We start from the raw sequence: 16,396 nt of genomic DNA, 5'->3' as shown, positions 1-16,396 counted from the left end.
TATTAAACATATCTTATTATTATTGATAATCAGGATTTATTCCTTAATCGCCGTCTTGATTATGATTATTATTGCAGCTCAGATTTCATTTTATTTGATTAAAAGAATCTTGTGACTACTATGTGGTAAACATTTGTTTGATCTAAATATTGATTAATATATAAGTTTTACTAGGTTTATCTTATTTTCGAAAAACATATATTTTATTGATTTCGGTATATTTAGACATTTATTGTGTTCATATATGAAAACTCTTATTGCATACACCTCCAAACATGTTCGTTAATCGGAAAGGAAGCTAACCTAAGGATACAAATCAGCGGTGTTGTCTTAGACATCCAATATTTTCAAATTATTTGAATATAGACCTATGATCTTATGTTAGCTTACTGATACTTATTGTGACCCTTGTGTTTTATCTACAAATAACCACATTATATTAAACCTTTGTCATGCATGTTCTTGTATGCAAAATTATTCATCGGAGGGAAACGATGTTTGTCATCGTGTCCACACGCTATGTGTGACAGTTTGATTGTGTCATGAGATTATGAACCTTAATACAACAGAACACTTTATTTTCAGATAAACTAGCTTAAACAAGCTTTAAATGAAATATGTGTAATAAAATTCTTTATTTATGTGAACATTTCGAAGGGCTTTAATTTTTAATTTTGATACCGTATCTTAATATCAACGGTTCTTATTATACTTAATGTATGCTATTTAGTTCCAGACGCTTATTATAACCGTATCATTGGTCCAGTTCTTTAAACCTGATTTGTTCACTGTTTCATCAATGGAAATATTTGATGTAGTATATTTACAAAAAGAGTTACAATTTATAACAAAAGATATGTACGGAATCAAATTCATCATTGATTAAAAACAATGAAATATTTACACTAACGGCAACATTATCGATCTAAACATAAACGGTAATAATCGTGAAGCTAGTGAGGATTTGCAAATAATAGGTTCTGAGTATTTTCAATACGTGATTAGGTTAAATATGTGTTTTTTGAATGAATGCAGTTAATAAAATATTTTCCTTATTTTCCGAAAATCTTCAGAATAGGTAATAATTGTGAAAGTCAGGTAACATATATAGCTTGTATTAACAACCTTACAGAAAGATCAACATATCATCTAAAGTGTTAGAATGACATATTGATTTAAACCATTTACGATCAATTAAATAAAAATTCGTGTATTTGTTTTTTTTTTTTTTTTTTTCTTATCACTTATCTTAATTTACCTTATAACGTGTTTTTTAAATGTATTTAGTTGTTTTTTTAATCATTAACAGTTATGCTATCTGTTATTACTTTTATATAATCCTTTAATTTCGACACATGCTGCTGAAATATTACTTTTACATTAAAAAAAAGCCGATATTGGTATGTCATTCGTCATTTATCCGATCGTAGCTTCCATAGGCTCAAATTACATTCTGATTAATTTGATTTATTTTTCACAATTTACATGCAATACATACATCAAAATGTCTATTTTTTGTAGTTTATTCTGATCCTGTTCTTGTTTCAAACGCCCTTTTGACGAGGTTTGCAAAAGGTTTCACAAAGAATTCCCGAACAATATTAATGGCATAATATACGTCATGTAAACCAGGATAAATGCTTTCAAAACACTAGTTAAAAAAATAATTAGAATTTACAAACAGTCCGCAAATTATATAGATACGAATATATATATTCAAACAAGGAATATATTCTGTACCATAGCGTGTTTACTTTGTTTTCACGGTTTTTGAGATTGTTTTTATTTATCGTTTTTATTGTTTTTTTTTGTTTTTCTGTTTTCTTCCTTTTCCTTTTTTTTTTAATTAGTTTTAAATCGTATTTTCGGAGCCAACTTTATATAGTTCTTTCATACCAAAAACATATGAAACAGCATGAACCAGAAATCGGCGAAATGAAAATATAGAGTATATGTTTCTTACTTGAATGAGTATTTTAGAAACTTATTGGAGTTACTATGTCTGCAAGCTTTTTACAATACACAGGTATGATGAACATTAATATAGTATGCAATCAATCGAATATTTATGATGAAAAAATATCATCGTATTTAACGGAAAGATTTAAAGTAATTTTGAAATTCACATGAACTTTTCTCATCAATTTAATATGAAAAAGAAGGCAATACATGATGATCTCCTGTAAAACAAATGATATTGAAGAATAAAACTGTGTGCCTCGAAAGGATTATTCAGGAAATCACTTCCCAAATAAACAACAATAGATATATTATCTGAATTGACATTAACATATTGCTAAACACATAAGATAATTAATAATAATTAGAAAAAAAGACTTTCAAGTAAATAAAGATTATCCCGAACTTGTTCGAGATCAACAAGACTCATTAGTGCATTAGTGGATGATAATACAAAGAGAATATTTATCTTAGAAAGTGGATAACAGTAATATGCAATTAACTTTCGCTTAATTGCCACCAATTGCCAAATAAAACGTTGATAGTATAATAAAGGCAGGTAATAATGTAAGTTTTCTTTCTTTCTAGGGGGCCTCTTGGTGATTTTTTCACTGTTATAGATTGATCCGCTTCAAAATTCCTCTGGAAATGACCTTAAAGTTGCACAAAAGTTAGTCTCAGAAAGAAAGTTGCTTTTACCAAACACGGGGAAATCTGCTCTCCCGAAAAAAAGTTTTTAACTATATCGGGTAAGACTTGTTCAAGGAATCGCCAATATAATATGGCATTAAGAATGGTGGCGAAAAGCGAAAGAACATGGAACAGTTGACATACGATTAACACTTACCATGGGCTGAGGGCAACAGGTGCTGCCCCTCGTTGTCTTCGCACCAACATCACGTGAATGAAGACGGAAGTGAGAACTTCTTTATTGAGTACAACATCCAGGAAGTCTTTAGATTTTGTCACGCAAGTTCCTTCCTCTTGGAAAATGCCAAACAATTCCAGTTGGCGGCAGCACAGTCGTCTTTGTCGGTCAGCATCTTCACAGTGTCCACATTTACACCAGGACTGGTCGACGACGTCCGCCCGCTCAATCAACACACGCCCCTCTGCGCATGCGTCGCCGTTGGTCTGTAGAGAAAAGGTTCCTCCGTCGTATTTTAGTGCACGTGTTAACGTAAATGTAGAAATACCACTCAAACGCACGTGAAATACATAATGTATTTGTTATCTTTAAGACTCTAAAGCTATTTGGGTTATAGAACTCATCTACACTAAAATATGTATACAATGTATATGTACACGATAAACACCGTAAATGTTATCGGCGATATCTTTATCCTTTATAGAAAAACGTTTATAGTACCCGGATGATAGTATATGAAATATATCAAGATACAGTAATATAGTTCTCAATATATTGAAGTATCCCGATATAGAAGTATCGATATGGTACATATCCCGGTACAGTACGTACCACGATACTTTTGTTACGATACAGTGACCACGGTACGATACGTATCACGATAATAATTGTGACGATACAATACATATCACGATACAGTAGAAACGATACGGTACGTATTATAATACAGTAGTAACGATACAATATCATTATGTTGTTTAAACCTTTTCACACATACCGACATTACAACTAAGACGTTTGTCGTCAAATAACACATCTGACCAACACTGACCACACACATATGTACTGGACGTCGAGAAAACCCCCCTTTTTAACTTCGACTTCAATAGATGTGATCAAAACAATGTAATATCCACCATAACTGTATTGAAAACTTTGCTGAAATGGCCACTACCTCAGTTTAGAAACTCGCGATCGATTAAGGAGTTTTCTTTACAACATGAAAGAAAAGGGTACGCGGAAGGTACACTGGATAAAGGCCAAATATGATAAGAACGGTACTACGCTAGTTCGACTAAACTAACTGGACCTAGGTGTGTCATTTGTAGATGCATTTGGTTTGTTGCAGTTGGGTTTTGTACAGTGTTATGTAATGACCATTACTTGAAGTGTATAGCCTACATCAATACAATTAATCAGTTTGTTTGTTTGTTTGTTTGATTTTGTTTAACGTCCTATCAACAGCTAAGGTCATTTAATCAGTTTGGAAATGTGTAATGTCAACGTTTTTCTCCATACACAAACCAATGTAATTCGTACATACTTTGTTCGTGTATAAAGCAAAACTTTGATGTAATTGTGTGGTTAGTTAAGTGGGAATGTTTTATGAAATTCCAATCGATTGAAACGGATTTTTTACCATTTCATCACGATATTAATTTCATCACGATGTTAATTTCATCACATATTAATTTCATCACGATATTAATTGTTTAAAGATGTTGAAATTGTTCATTTTAAACATACATTATTTTTTGTGCAGTTAAATTTCATCAGTCTTTCAACAGTTACTTACCATAAGATTTGAGTATTTATTTTTTTATCAAAATCGCTGATTGATAAAATAAGCTCTTGTATGTGTCTACTACGACACCACCACTTCTTCTAATTATCAACTTAGCATAACTGCATATTAATATTGAAATTATATTTCGTGTCCCGCTTTTGCTGATTTTATCAAATGTTATACTGTATAAGAGGAAGTTTAGATGTGGAAATATTCATGTTGCAAGTCGTTAAACTGGTGGCAGTGTGGCAATTTCCACGTTGATAACGGTTCTTATTCTATGAAAAAACATATTCGCGGGTAGATATTTTCGCGCTTATGTACTCAAAGCGAGAATGACCACACCGCGAAAATTGCCACTTTTACAGTATGTGAATCTACACTCACAGTGCAGTCAAGCACGCTCGATGGACGTGATTGGCTAAAATGCCACTATGACCTATGACCTATGACCTATGACCTACCCTGTTTAGGCTCACACTGCTCCCCTGTCTTTTAAGCTTCTTATCGTTTTCCATGGAACCAAACATGATGTCTTCCCATCGTACCCGCCAGTTCATCTCCGCCAGCTCGGCCTCAAGCTTGATATGTCTACAAAACAAACAAGGTCAATGTTACATTGTCATTTTTGTATGAGAGGAATAGAGAAGTAGGGTATATATACCGGTATCTCCTCCACACATTTTTGTGGAGGGAGTGTGGAGGTGACACCGGTAAATATAGGTAGAGGGTAACCTTGACCTAGGTCAAGGTGACATATCTATCTGACATTACAGGAATGTCTAACGTCACAAGAATGTGTGGAGGTAACCTTAACCTTAGAGGGTAACCTAGATCAGAGGCGACATATCTATCTACCGTCACAGGAATGTCTAACATCCCCCACCTCAGTAGGATTTACACAATAGTATGGAGGGTTGATCTTTTGTTTATAGTTAGAAATAGTCTCTGATTAAAACAAATCATGACGACAGAATCAAATTTAAACAGGTCATGTCTACGATAAAATCCATACCGAGATACAGATTAGGGATTGTGTAGAGGGAGTGATGCATGATTGAACATGACTGTGTATATATATATATATATAGAAATATATATATATAGTAGATAATAAATAAATAAGTCCTTGCAAAGGAAAATATAGAATAAAAACAAATTTTTCAGATCGACCGCTAGGCCTTTCTGCCTTCTAGGGCTTCTTCAGGCGGATTGATGTTTTGTTTATAGTTAGAAATAGTCTCTGATTAAAACAAATCATGACGACAGAATCAAATTTTATATATATATATATACAAGGTTAACCTTTATCTGAGATGTCGGCCGGTTACAGGTTTTTCATCTTCATGACTAGGCCTATTGCTAAACTTCTTCTCACCGATAGGTGTCAATGTTCTGAAATGTATGTTGTTAGGAGAATTTAAGGTAACTCAGCAGGACACGTGTGTAGGGTATAGCTGAAATGTATAACACAATAGTGTGGAGAGTTAAATAGAGTCTTTAGTTATTGACGCCTTTGAATTCGGTTAAACAAGTCACGACAGGACGCAAATGGAATACATTGACTATTTATCAGTATTATCGGCAAGACACTCTGCTACAAAGTATATTTCATGAATAGCTAAACCACAAGTAAAAGCTATTAACATGATACAAAGCACGTCAACAGCAGCAATGTAGTAGGAAAACCTCACCAGAAACTAAAAACAAAAATGGACTTAGAATGAAAGATTCAACACAAACAATTTTATTAATCAACAAAATGTACACATCATTTAAGCCAACAAGAAAATCAACTATGTTAGGATATATCGACTGAATAATTCAAACTTATTAACACTTGATTTTCGACACATATAATGTTTCAATACTAACAAATTTAATAATCAACATCTTTAAAAGTTTAACATGACAATGTAACAATTGAGTATATAAAAAAAAAATCCGTTCCAAAACTGGCCCCAACAAATACGTCAGACTCCAAACGAACTCGCCCGTAACGGATTTTTTTTTATTCAGGACATAGCGATAAAGTCACCTGTTTCATGTGTGGAGTACATTTAAGCTCCTGGGCATTCTCGGACTATGTTGATATCGAACATAAAAAGTGGTCGACTGATTGTGTGTATTTACAAATGGTCATACCCCTATACGTCTAAGGTTCCACAATATCGTGGTAAATTATAATGGAAATATTTAAGGAGAGACTTCATGCTTATATCAAACATGATATCGAGAAAAACGCTTATAAGAGGATTGTGGAAAAACTTGTTATGCCTAGCTTATACATTGAGCGTGAAAGACGTCACATCAAAATTGTGTGTATTTGCAGGATGTGTGGAGGGTCAAGCTAACCAGCAAGGACATGTCTGTGTCATACTTGATAGTGAAGACATAATAGATAGATATTTCGAAGAAGCCCTGTCAACCGTCAACCATTTAAAAGTGGAGAAACTGTGGCGCCAATTTACTATTCAGTCCTGTATTCCTTCACACGTGTTACAACCGTTAATGGAAGAGGAGTGTTTCCGCTCTGAAGACTATGTGAAACAACATTTCGGTGGGAACATTCTCAAATTTGTGAAGAAAATAGACATTGTCAGACTGAGACTCTTTGTTTGATATGCACACTTAAAACAACCCCTAAAATGGCGAATGAAAGAACTTATATCGAGACTCTTTATTTAATTTTGTGTATGCTTTTACTTGTATCAACAATCATTTGAAAATGATGTTATAGGACATTTTATAAAGGAAGTGAATCGATGGAAAATTCACAACGACATGAGAAACGATTATATTTCAAATGTGTCTAGCTTAGAATGGAGAAGTAGGGAACTAAAAAAAGATGTGAAGCAGAAAGAAGATTAATGAAATCATTCAATCTATACACCGGTCAGAAAGTCGCTCCATAAAACCATAACGACTATCATTTTTATTCATTTATGTGGAGACTTTTAAGACAACAGCTCGAATATGTATTCGCTAACCCATGTATTGTTATTAAAATGTTAACTGATTGTCTGTCTTGTCTTTATTATATTGTCAACAGTATGTATATTTAAATAATTAAATTGTGTGTAAACGAACATGCTTTTTATCATTAGTTTTATATTTTAACAAATCCAGATGACCGCTGAATGCGACATGTGTAAATCAGGTGAGAGATAAAATTTCCAAATGTGTGAGTTCAATCATCACCATAGCCAACGGCTAGGACTAGTAGATACAACAATGTCTATGAGGCTATACATAGTATGCCCAATCAAAAAACTTTTCTAATCAACAATATATACACAACATTCTATTAAACATTAATGAAAACAAGTTAAGCTTATCATAAAGTAGGTGTTTTTTTCTTTTTCTTTTTTAAATATTGACAAAAGGTAGGTTTAGGATTTTTTTTTTTAAGTGTGAGTTGATAATGTAAAATTTAGTTTTCTTACTTTTAAAAGTTCATATGATATAATGTCACAAAAATATTTAACTCTTTAGAATCCAGTTTGTATAACTTCAATATGTGGAAACATTTTTAGCATAGCACAAATTAGAGTTTATTCAAAGAAGTACAACAAACAGTAAGAATAATTTATATGATTCAGCTATAGTTTTATTCAAACTAAATCCTTTTGAGATACTTTGTTTATACAATAGAAACAAAACTATATTTTTCTATAAGATATGTTACCACGACATAAAAATGTTAATTCTAAAACAAAATCAACAAATATGGTGTATATTGTTCAAAACAGCATCGAATCATCATTCATATGTTATTACTACATAAATTAATATCAAAATATAGCCAACTCAAGTATCACAATTTATGTAAAAGATATAAGATTGATATTTGATGAACAGTAATAGGATTTCATAATCAGCACACACACCACTTTGTATAGCAGCTGGTTCACATCTAGTTAACCTAAAGCAATTAAAAAAAATAATCATCCTACTAACTAGAAGTTATTCAACATCACACTAATAATCTATACATTTGAAGTTGATAACCTGTGGCATTTTGAAAGTTTAACTCATTAGAAGTTGTGCAACTTTACACTCGATTTGAAGTTGTTAACCTAAAGCGTTTTGAAACTTGATCTCACTAAAAGTTATGCAAATTAACACTCAGATCCTATATGATTAAACCAATCAATTTATTGAAACACTCAATTCATTAACCGCTGAACAGGAATCATTCACTAAACACTAAACAGGAATCATGATATCTGAAGCTGCTCTCTGTTTTATTCCAATTCTGATGATATGTATATGGAAATGTATGAGGAAAATGGAACCTCATACTACATCTATTCAAATAAAGCATCAATTTGATCTAAAGAAAAAAGAAATCATGCATATACAAGTTTCCTTCTTTCAGTACATTGTAAGCATAATTAAATTCTTAAAATCTCAATTCTTTCCACACTCTAAAAGCAGATGGCAAGAGTATAAAAATAACAGGAGATTTAAAAAAAAAAAATGTTTCTATCGGAAAGCTTACAGTGTATATGCGATTTTATACATTGACATGTCAGATATTACAGCAGATTATATCCGCCATACTTCATATCAAATTCGAGCAGAGTATTAGTCAATAATTAATTGTGAGGACCGTATAAAAACCTTTAAGGACTGGCCACAACAAGTGCATCAGACTCCAAACCAGCTTGCTCTTAACGGGTTTTTCTATTCAGGACACAGCGATAAAGTCACCTTTTTCATATGCGGAGTACATTTATGCTCATGAACAGCCTACGATTGTGTAGAAATCGAATATAAAAGGTGGTCGAAAGATTGCGTATACTTACAAATGATGATACCGTAGAGTTTATGCAGATTTATTTTTGAATAACCTCATACCATATTAAGAACATTTTAAAGACATAGGAGTAGACCTTCCGCGATTTTTAAGTTGTTTCTGTGTAGATATTACAAGGTACACCACTGCGATGATGAGAAGCTGATCGAGAGAGGTTGGTCGTACGACTGGCATGAAATAAAAACACGAACACATAATCGAATTAGTGGGGACATTAAAAGATCTTTGGAAAGAAAAACAATTCTCCTATGACGATTCTCCGCTTGATTTGTTTATCATGTTTAAAGAGCACATAGGCGTTGATATTTCTTGATAATTTACGATATCGAGGAGAAAGCTTATGTTTTGCAATACAATATTTTTACAATTCAAAAGTCCAAACACACATCATTTTAAGTTAAAATTTTAACGTTGAGGGATAACACCTGATTGGAAGGAAATGTCTTTATTTAACAATATGTGGCCTTTCATACTAACAGTAGGTGATGTAAAGATAACGATCACTTACAATGAACTCGTAAGGTCTTATAGGTGTCTAAACACCCTTAACAAAGAGTCGGCATTGGGTGTATATATATATGGAGACTACACAAATGGCCCAAGGGACTATTAATCGCATAGTCAACGAAAAAATCCCTCAGACAAGCATACCACACAGTAGATTGTTGTCTATGTATTAAACAACTCTTTCCATCAAGAAGAATGGACATGATATGTAAGAATGGGAGGCGGGATAAAACGAAATTGGAGGGAACAGTTTTACATAGAAATGTGTTACCTTCTTTGGTATATATAGTCTTTTAACAATGTCAGGCAATTTAGTTACCTGATCCTATACACAACAGCCACCATACACCCACAGGTCACTACACAAGTCAATCCCCCACCAATCCAAACAACAAGATTAGTACAATACATCAAACCTAAGATTTCGATCTCTACCTACAGTACTGATACATTATCAGTTCTCTAGAAGAGTCTACACTTAAACCTTCTCAGCCTGTCTGAGACAATTTCTCATTTTCGTCGTACAAGTCCAATCAAATGATTGGAACAATTTCTTTTTTTGATTTCATATAATATATAGACTTCAAGAGACCCAGTTCAGTAATTTTTTTTATAGAAAGTAACCTACAACATTTATCTGATTTCAAGATGCTTAAATGATCTAACTCAAATAATAGCTTTGCATAAGTCAAGTGGAAAAGTTGCCAGTCTTGTACTGTCTGTATTGCAAGAAAAAAGGTCAACACAATATTAGTAAACGTGTATGGAACTTTATAATCATCAAATAAAAACACAGTATTTGTAAAACAATTTCAATCAAGAAACGATATGGAAACCGGGTTTTTACAGTGTGTGACAGTTTGTTTTAGTATTTATGACGATTTACAACAACGAAAGTCTTTTCAAGTTAAATTATTTACAGGCATGAGCTAAATTCAAGTATTTTGTTAACGAAATTGACACAAAAGTACCTCGACAAACAACTTTTCATTAGAGATGTTATTCAAAAGTATACCTATTTTAAAATAAAACCTCTAACAGATGTGAAAAAGTTTAAAATTCTCAGCATTTGTAGAACCATTTTAATCAGAAAACGTCATGAAAACAGGTTTTAACATAGTATTTGACAGTTTGTTTTAGTATTTATGAAGATCTACACCAACGGAAGTCTTTTCAAGTTCAATTTTTAACAGGTATGAGTTAAATTAAAGTATTTTGTTAAAGAAATTGAAACAAAAGTATGATGACAGACATTTTATAACATATTTTTATTCAAAAGTATACCTTTTTTAATATAAAATGGGTAGGTTTTAAAATGAAGTGTAATCGTTGTTGGCTTCTTTAAGAATGAAGCAAAGTTACCGTTGCTGTCTTTTATAGATATTTCTATATCTCTCATTTCTGATTTCTTTACAGGAACGTACTGAGGGGTGTCAAGTGTTTGGCTCCAGCTTGCAACTTTCTGAGCTTTCACCATTCGAAGTAGATTCTGCTTCTCTCCGTCGATTACGGATTCTCCAACAAGATCGCAATGTATGTATAAATTTTTCTCTCGTCTTTGTATTGACAGTCGTAACACAGATGTCTACGAGTGCTACATTCCATGTACCATTCAGAGTAATGGGTGATTTTAGTTGACAGCGAAAATGGTATGGTTTGTTGTCGGGGTAGTAGTCGAGATTCTTGTTACTGTTAATGATTACGTAGTGTGCCATGTTAGCTTTCCGTCATGTCTTTGATATCTTTCTCAGGAATCCATTGGTTATATTTATAGGGCCATCCTTCGAATTGAATTGCGTATTTTTTTCTCTATAAACCATAAAGTTTTTTCATCTTTTTCAACTCGTTGTAATTCTGACTGATAAAAAATTCCTTTGATAGTATCACCTAAAAAGTCTATCAATTGATACAGTGGTATTCCTTGCATTAGAACTCTTTTGTGTATCTTGAATATCTCTGAAGACCATTGTTGCTGATAAGCACGCTTAAACAGCTGTTTCGTGTGTGATATACGAACTAAACTCCCTATCTTGAATCTGTATGGATTAGTTTTTTTCGTTTTAAATACCCTTTTCTGCTTTTTCCTTTTAAGTTTCTTTTTCCCCAAGTACATGTAAGCAAAAAGATCTGCTTGATTGTTGTCATTTACATCTTTTGGGGCTGTTCCATTGAGGGAGCGGTGGGGTGTAGCATTATACGAGGTGACAAATTTCTGTAATTTGTCAATGTACTTATAGGTTCTATATTTTGTAAAGTAGCGAAATATCATGGTTTTAAATGTTCTATTGACACGCTCTACCATGGAGGCGTGAATTTCGTTTTCTGTTGTAAAATAATGAATGTTATTATCGAGACACCAGCGTTTGAACCAGCGGTTATTATATTCTTTGCCTAAGTCTGAATGAATTTTCTTTGGGATTCTACCTCTCTCGACTATTTTCCTGAAGGCTTCTAATACATCTTTTGCTGTTTTTGTTTTAATAGGTTCGACCCAGAGAAAGCGGCTGAACACATCGATGACCATTAACAGGTACTTTACACCCGAGTTATGTTTGGCGAGTGATGACATATCCAATAAATCGGTGTCATATTGTTCAAATGGTTCTCCAACTTCTACACGTGCGCGTGTAAATGAACGTTTTACAGGCTTTTTGTAAACTGTAGTCGTCGAGACTTTGAATGTATCGTCTGATTTTATGTAAACCTGGAGAGTGAAATCCTTGCGATTTCAGTATTTGATGTACTTTTGTTGGACTTAAGAATGTTCCACCGTTATTAAAGTTATAATAAATGTCATCCACTCTCTGTTTTTCTTGCTGCGTTAACATTTTTCTACAACATACATTTATTAAATGTGAACATTTACGTCAGTATGAATATTTTAAAAAGAATAACATTTTGTTAAAATATAAAATAATGATAAAAAGTGCGTTCGTTTGTATAAAATTGGATTTGAATAATCATACTGATAAAATGTTCACGTTTACAATATAATGTATACAAGACTGAACAGAATATCACGTTTACAATTTATTGCACACAAGGCAAAACATCAGTTAACATGTTAATGATAAATACATACTCAAGTTGTTGTCGCAGAAGTCTCCACATAAATGGATAAAAACGATAACTGCTATGGTTTTATACACGAGACATAGATTGAATCATTTCATTAATCTTTTTTTCTACACCACAGTTTTTTCAGTTTCCTTTCCCTTCATTTTAGGTATGATACGTTTGAAATATAATTGTTTCTTATCTTATCGATAATTTTCCATCAATAAATTTCTTCCTACAAAAAGTTTTAACATATCAGTCTTAGATGAATGTTGGTATAAGTGAAAAGTATACACAAAATTAAATGTTGGTATAAGTGAAAAGCGTACACAAAATTAAATGTTGGTATAAGTGAAAAGCATACACAAAATTAAATAATGAGTCCAATTTCTCAATAATAGACTGTGAGTTCTCCATGTTAGGTAAAAAGCTTCAGTCGGACAATGTCTACTTTTTTCACAAACTTTCGAATTTTCCTGCTGAAATGTTGTTTTACGTAGTTTCCATAACGGAATCGCTCATCGTCTATCAAGTTTTGTAACATGTGGGATTGAATACAAAAATCACGCCATAGATTCTCCGCTTCTAGATGATTGACTGTTGAAAAGGCTTCTTCAAAATATCTATCTATTCTGTCTTCACTGTCAAGCATGACACAGTCATGTCCTTGCTGGTAAGCTTGACCCTCTAGACATCCTGTACATACAAAAAGTTCTGATATGATGTCTTTAACGTTTAATGCATAGGTTAGACATAGTAAGTTTTTCACAATCCTCTTGTATGTCTTTTTCTCAATATCATGTTCGATATAAGCATGAAGTCTCTCTTCAAGTCTGTTCATTTTGGTAATGTCATTTGTAAGTATACGCAATCTTTCGACCACCTTTTATGTTCAATATCAACATAGTCCGAGAATGCCCAGGAGCTTAATTGTACTCCACACATGAAACAGGTGACTTTATCGCTATGTCCAGAATAAAAGAAACCATTACTGGTAAGTTGGTGTGGAGTCTGACGTACTTGTTGTGGCCAGTCCTTAAATGTTTGTGCTCGATCCTCACATCTAATCATTGACTGATAAACTGGTTGAATCTGGTATGAAGTATGACGGATACAATCTGTCGTAATATCTAACATTTGATGTGAACACGCCATTCTTTTAGGTATCATATACTGTGCGTCAAAGAAATACCAAAGGTCACCATACCGCATTGCAGGCTTTAAAATGTGTCCTAAGTGAAAGCAGTAGTGTACAATTTTCCTCCTTGAAGCATATTATTCTGCCAACTGACGATCAGATGTTTAGTTAAATGTAATATATTGCTAAGATAAAGCAAACGAATGGGGCACAAGCGACATGGCCGCTACGGAACCCCATTCTCCAAGGAGTGATCGAGAGACACGCCAACGTAAAAAAGGTAGATAAAATAAAGGAAGAACAGATAGAGATTTAATTCAGTCGTATAACTTTGGAGTACCAAATGTTAGACTAATAGGATTAACGCTATAGAATACAATGCACATATGTACCATAACAGTAGTTAATCCTCCAGAAAGTGTATTACTTATTTTTTGTATAAACGCTGACAGAACGAATTTGTTTTAAAGGTGAACAAATCAAAGGTCACAAAAGCGACCGAAATAAATCAGCTGCACCAATTGTAAAATTTGGGATCTTTATATTTCTCTCTACTTCTAACTACCTTTTATTTCCTAACACCTTGCTTGGTAATATCTCACTCTTGGCTTTAAAATTGAACGTTCGCCCAGGTGAGGAAGGTCGTATGTTCTATCCATAGGCCGGGCATACTAAGTCGTTAAAATGGTAGTTGTTATTCACAGCTAATCGGTCATTTAAGGAAATGACTGGTTTACCCGTTGTCTGTATAATGTGACCGGACGGAATGTTGTACTGGGTGTCTTCGGCATGGTATTTCAGTGAGGTAGCACTATAAAGTCGGCATCAGATCCGCGCTATCACAAGGAGGCAACTATACCATCATACACCATCATCCAGCACACATACACAACACACGTAGAAGCACGTCCTTAAATAGCCTTGGCTTTTAATAGGACGTTTAACAAATTATAACCAAACACAAGCGTCCTATCAAAAGGCGACAAAGGGAAAACTTATTCACTGTGTATTTTGGTCTGTGTGTATATAATGTATGTCTAATTCATGTTTATGTCTATCAGCATCGTTGTCATGTAATGGTAAATGAATGACGCGAGAAGGCTGTGATAAGTTGTATAAATTTGATCCCAATTCCTTGCTCAAATGAGTTGGCAATAACATATGCTTAAAGTAACAGTTTAAAGAATTTGTCAATATTGTGGCATTAATAGTAGCAAGCATATGACCTCATTACTGACCTGTATATGAAGAAGGCGGTGACCAGGACGATGACCAATAGTGACCCCAGTACAATAATCACTATCCCGTACTCCGGGAATGGCTCTAAAATAAAATTCATCAGTCAGGGCTATTTTCTTCGTGAAAATAAATTAAGATATCATAACATCAGAATATCAATATCATCTGTGATATTAACGTTCCGAAATCTCAGCAACAATGACAGAAAAGGATACTGTCAATAACTCATTACGCACGAAAATATATTTTGGCGTTTATCATTTCAAAGATTTAATCACAAGTTTTTTTTTTTTAGCAAAAATTAAAAACAAAATGGGAAAAAATTAAAAGGCTTTCGCCTTAATTTGTCAAGACAAATTATCAAGATGTATTCAATGCATGTTACCTCTGCCAACATGAACTGATTGAAAGTTTTGATTATTTGTAACTTACCACTGGGAGGACACTTTGATCCGTCAAACCCACAAGTGGGCGTGTCCGGTGGTGGTGAGTTCCGCCCACCTGCCCAGTAAATTTTCTTGTCTGGTTCCGGTTTATATTCTTTATTGTTTCCATAATAATTGGCCACCACCTGGAAACAGCAATAAAAAATACATAAATACATGCATAGAAACGATTGTGGACTTCCATTTAATACCTCTTAGATGTATTTTGTTCTTCATTCCATATAAAAACATACAATGTTTAACTTTAAGGATCCCAGTACCACTGCCAAAAACTGTTAATAAATATTTGAAACTAGCTTTGTTTCGGTATAACTATAGCCTGGATATATCAATTTTGTAAAGAGAACTAGTCCTATGCATTGCGGGATATTGACGAGAAATCATAAAAATGAAATAAAATATAATCAAACACACAGCTGGGCTGCACCGGGATTCGAACCCTGGACTTCTGACTGCTAAACGATGGCTCATACTAATTAAGCTACCTGGTAGGCGGAAGTGTCCTGGCCAAAACGTTCTACATATATATCGCAACGGAAGCTAAGGGGAAGTTACTCTATATAGGAACAACCACAGGTCAGAGGGACAGGGATCCTAAGATATCACGTATAGAATAAGGAATTTCACGAGAGGTAGAGGTCTGACAAAAGTTCCTTCCGACACCGGAAGTCGCTCTAGATTAAAACTGGTAAAAACATTGTTTGTAGACATAAACGTGCTATACCAACGGAAGTACTTGTAGCTGGTATTCAAACAAGATGTTCGGGAGTGGTGGTTTTTTTTTCATATGTTT

At 33.5% G+C, this 16,396-nt stretch overlaps 1 protein-coding gene across 7 annotated transcripts in view; it reads right to left on the bottom strand.

Annotated features, from left to right (window-relative positions):
• The window catches only part of LOC110464603 (atrial natriuretic peptide receptor 1-like), a 405,449-nt gene that overhangs the window by 76,849 nt on the left and 312,204 nt on the right, over nucleotides 1–16,396 (bottom strand). For all 7 annotated transcript variants that reach the window (XM_021519912.1, XM_021519909.1, XM_021519914.1 and 4 more), the window contains 3 exons: nucleotides 15,590–15,728; nucleotides 15,157–15,241; nucleotides 4,859–4,985 (listed from right to left, as the gene is read on the bottom strand). In XM_021519912.1, coding sequence (XP_021375587.1) covers nucleotides 4,859–4,985; nucleotides 15,157–15,241; nucleotides 15,590–15,728 — 351 coding nt within the window. The remainder of the gene's footprint in view (nucleotides 1–4,858; nucleotides 4,986–15,156; nucleotides 15,242–15,589; nucleotides 15,729–16,396) is intronic.

Source organism: Mizuhopecten yessoensis, unplaced genomic scaffold (assembly GCF_002113885.1).
Source record: "Mizuhopecten yessoensis strain PY_sf001 unplaced genomic scaffold, ASM211388v2 scaffold11013, whole genome shotgun sequence".
Taxonomy (NCBI): Eukaryota; Metazoa; Mollusca; class Bivalvia; order Pectinida; family Pectinidae; genus Mizuhopecten; species Mizuhopecten yessoensis.
The sequence above is the reverse complement of the archived record's forward strand: the minus strand, read 5'-3'. Positions and strand labels throughout refer to the sequence as shown.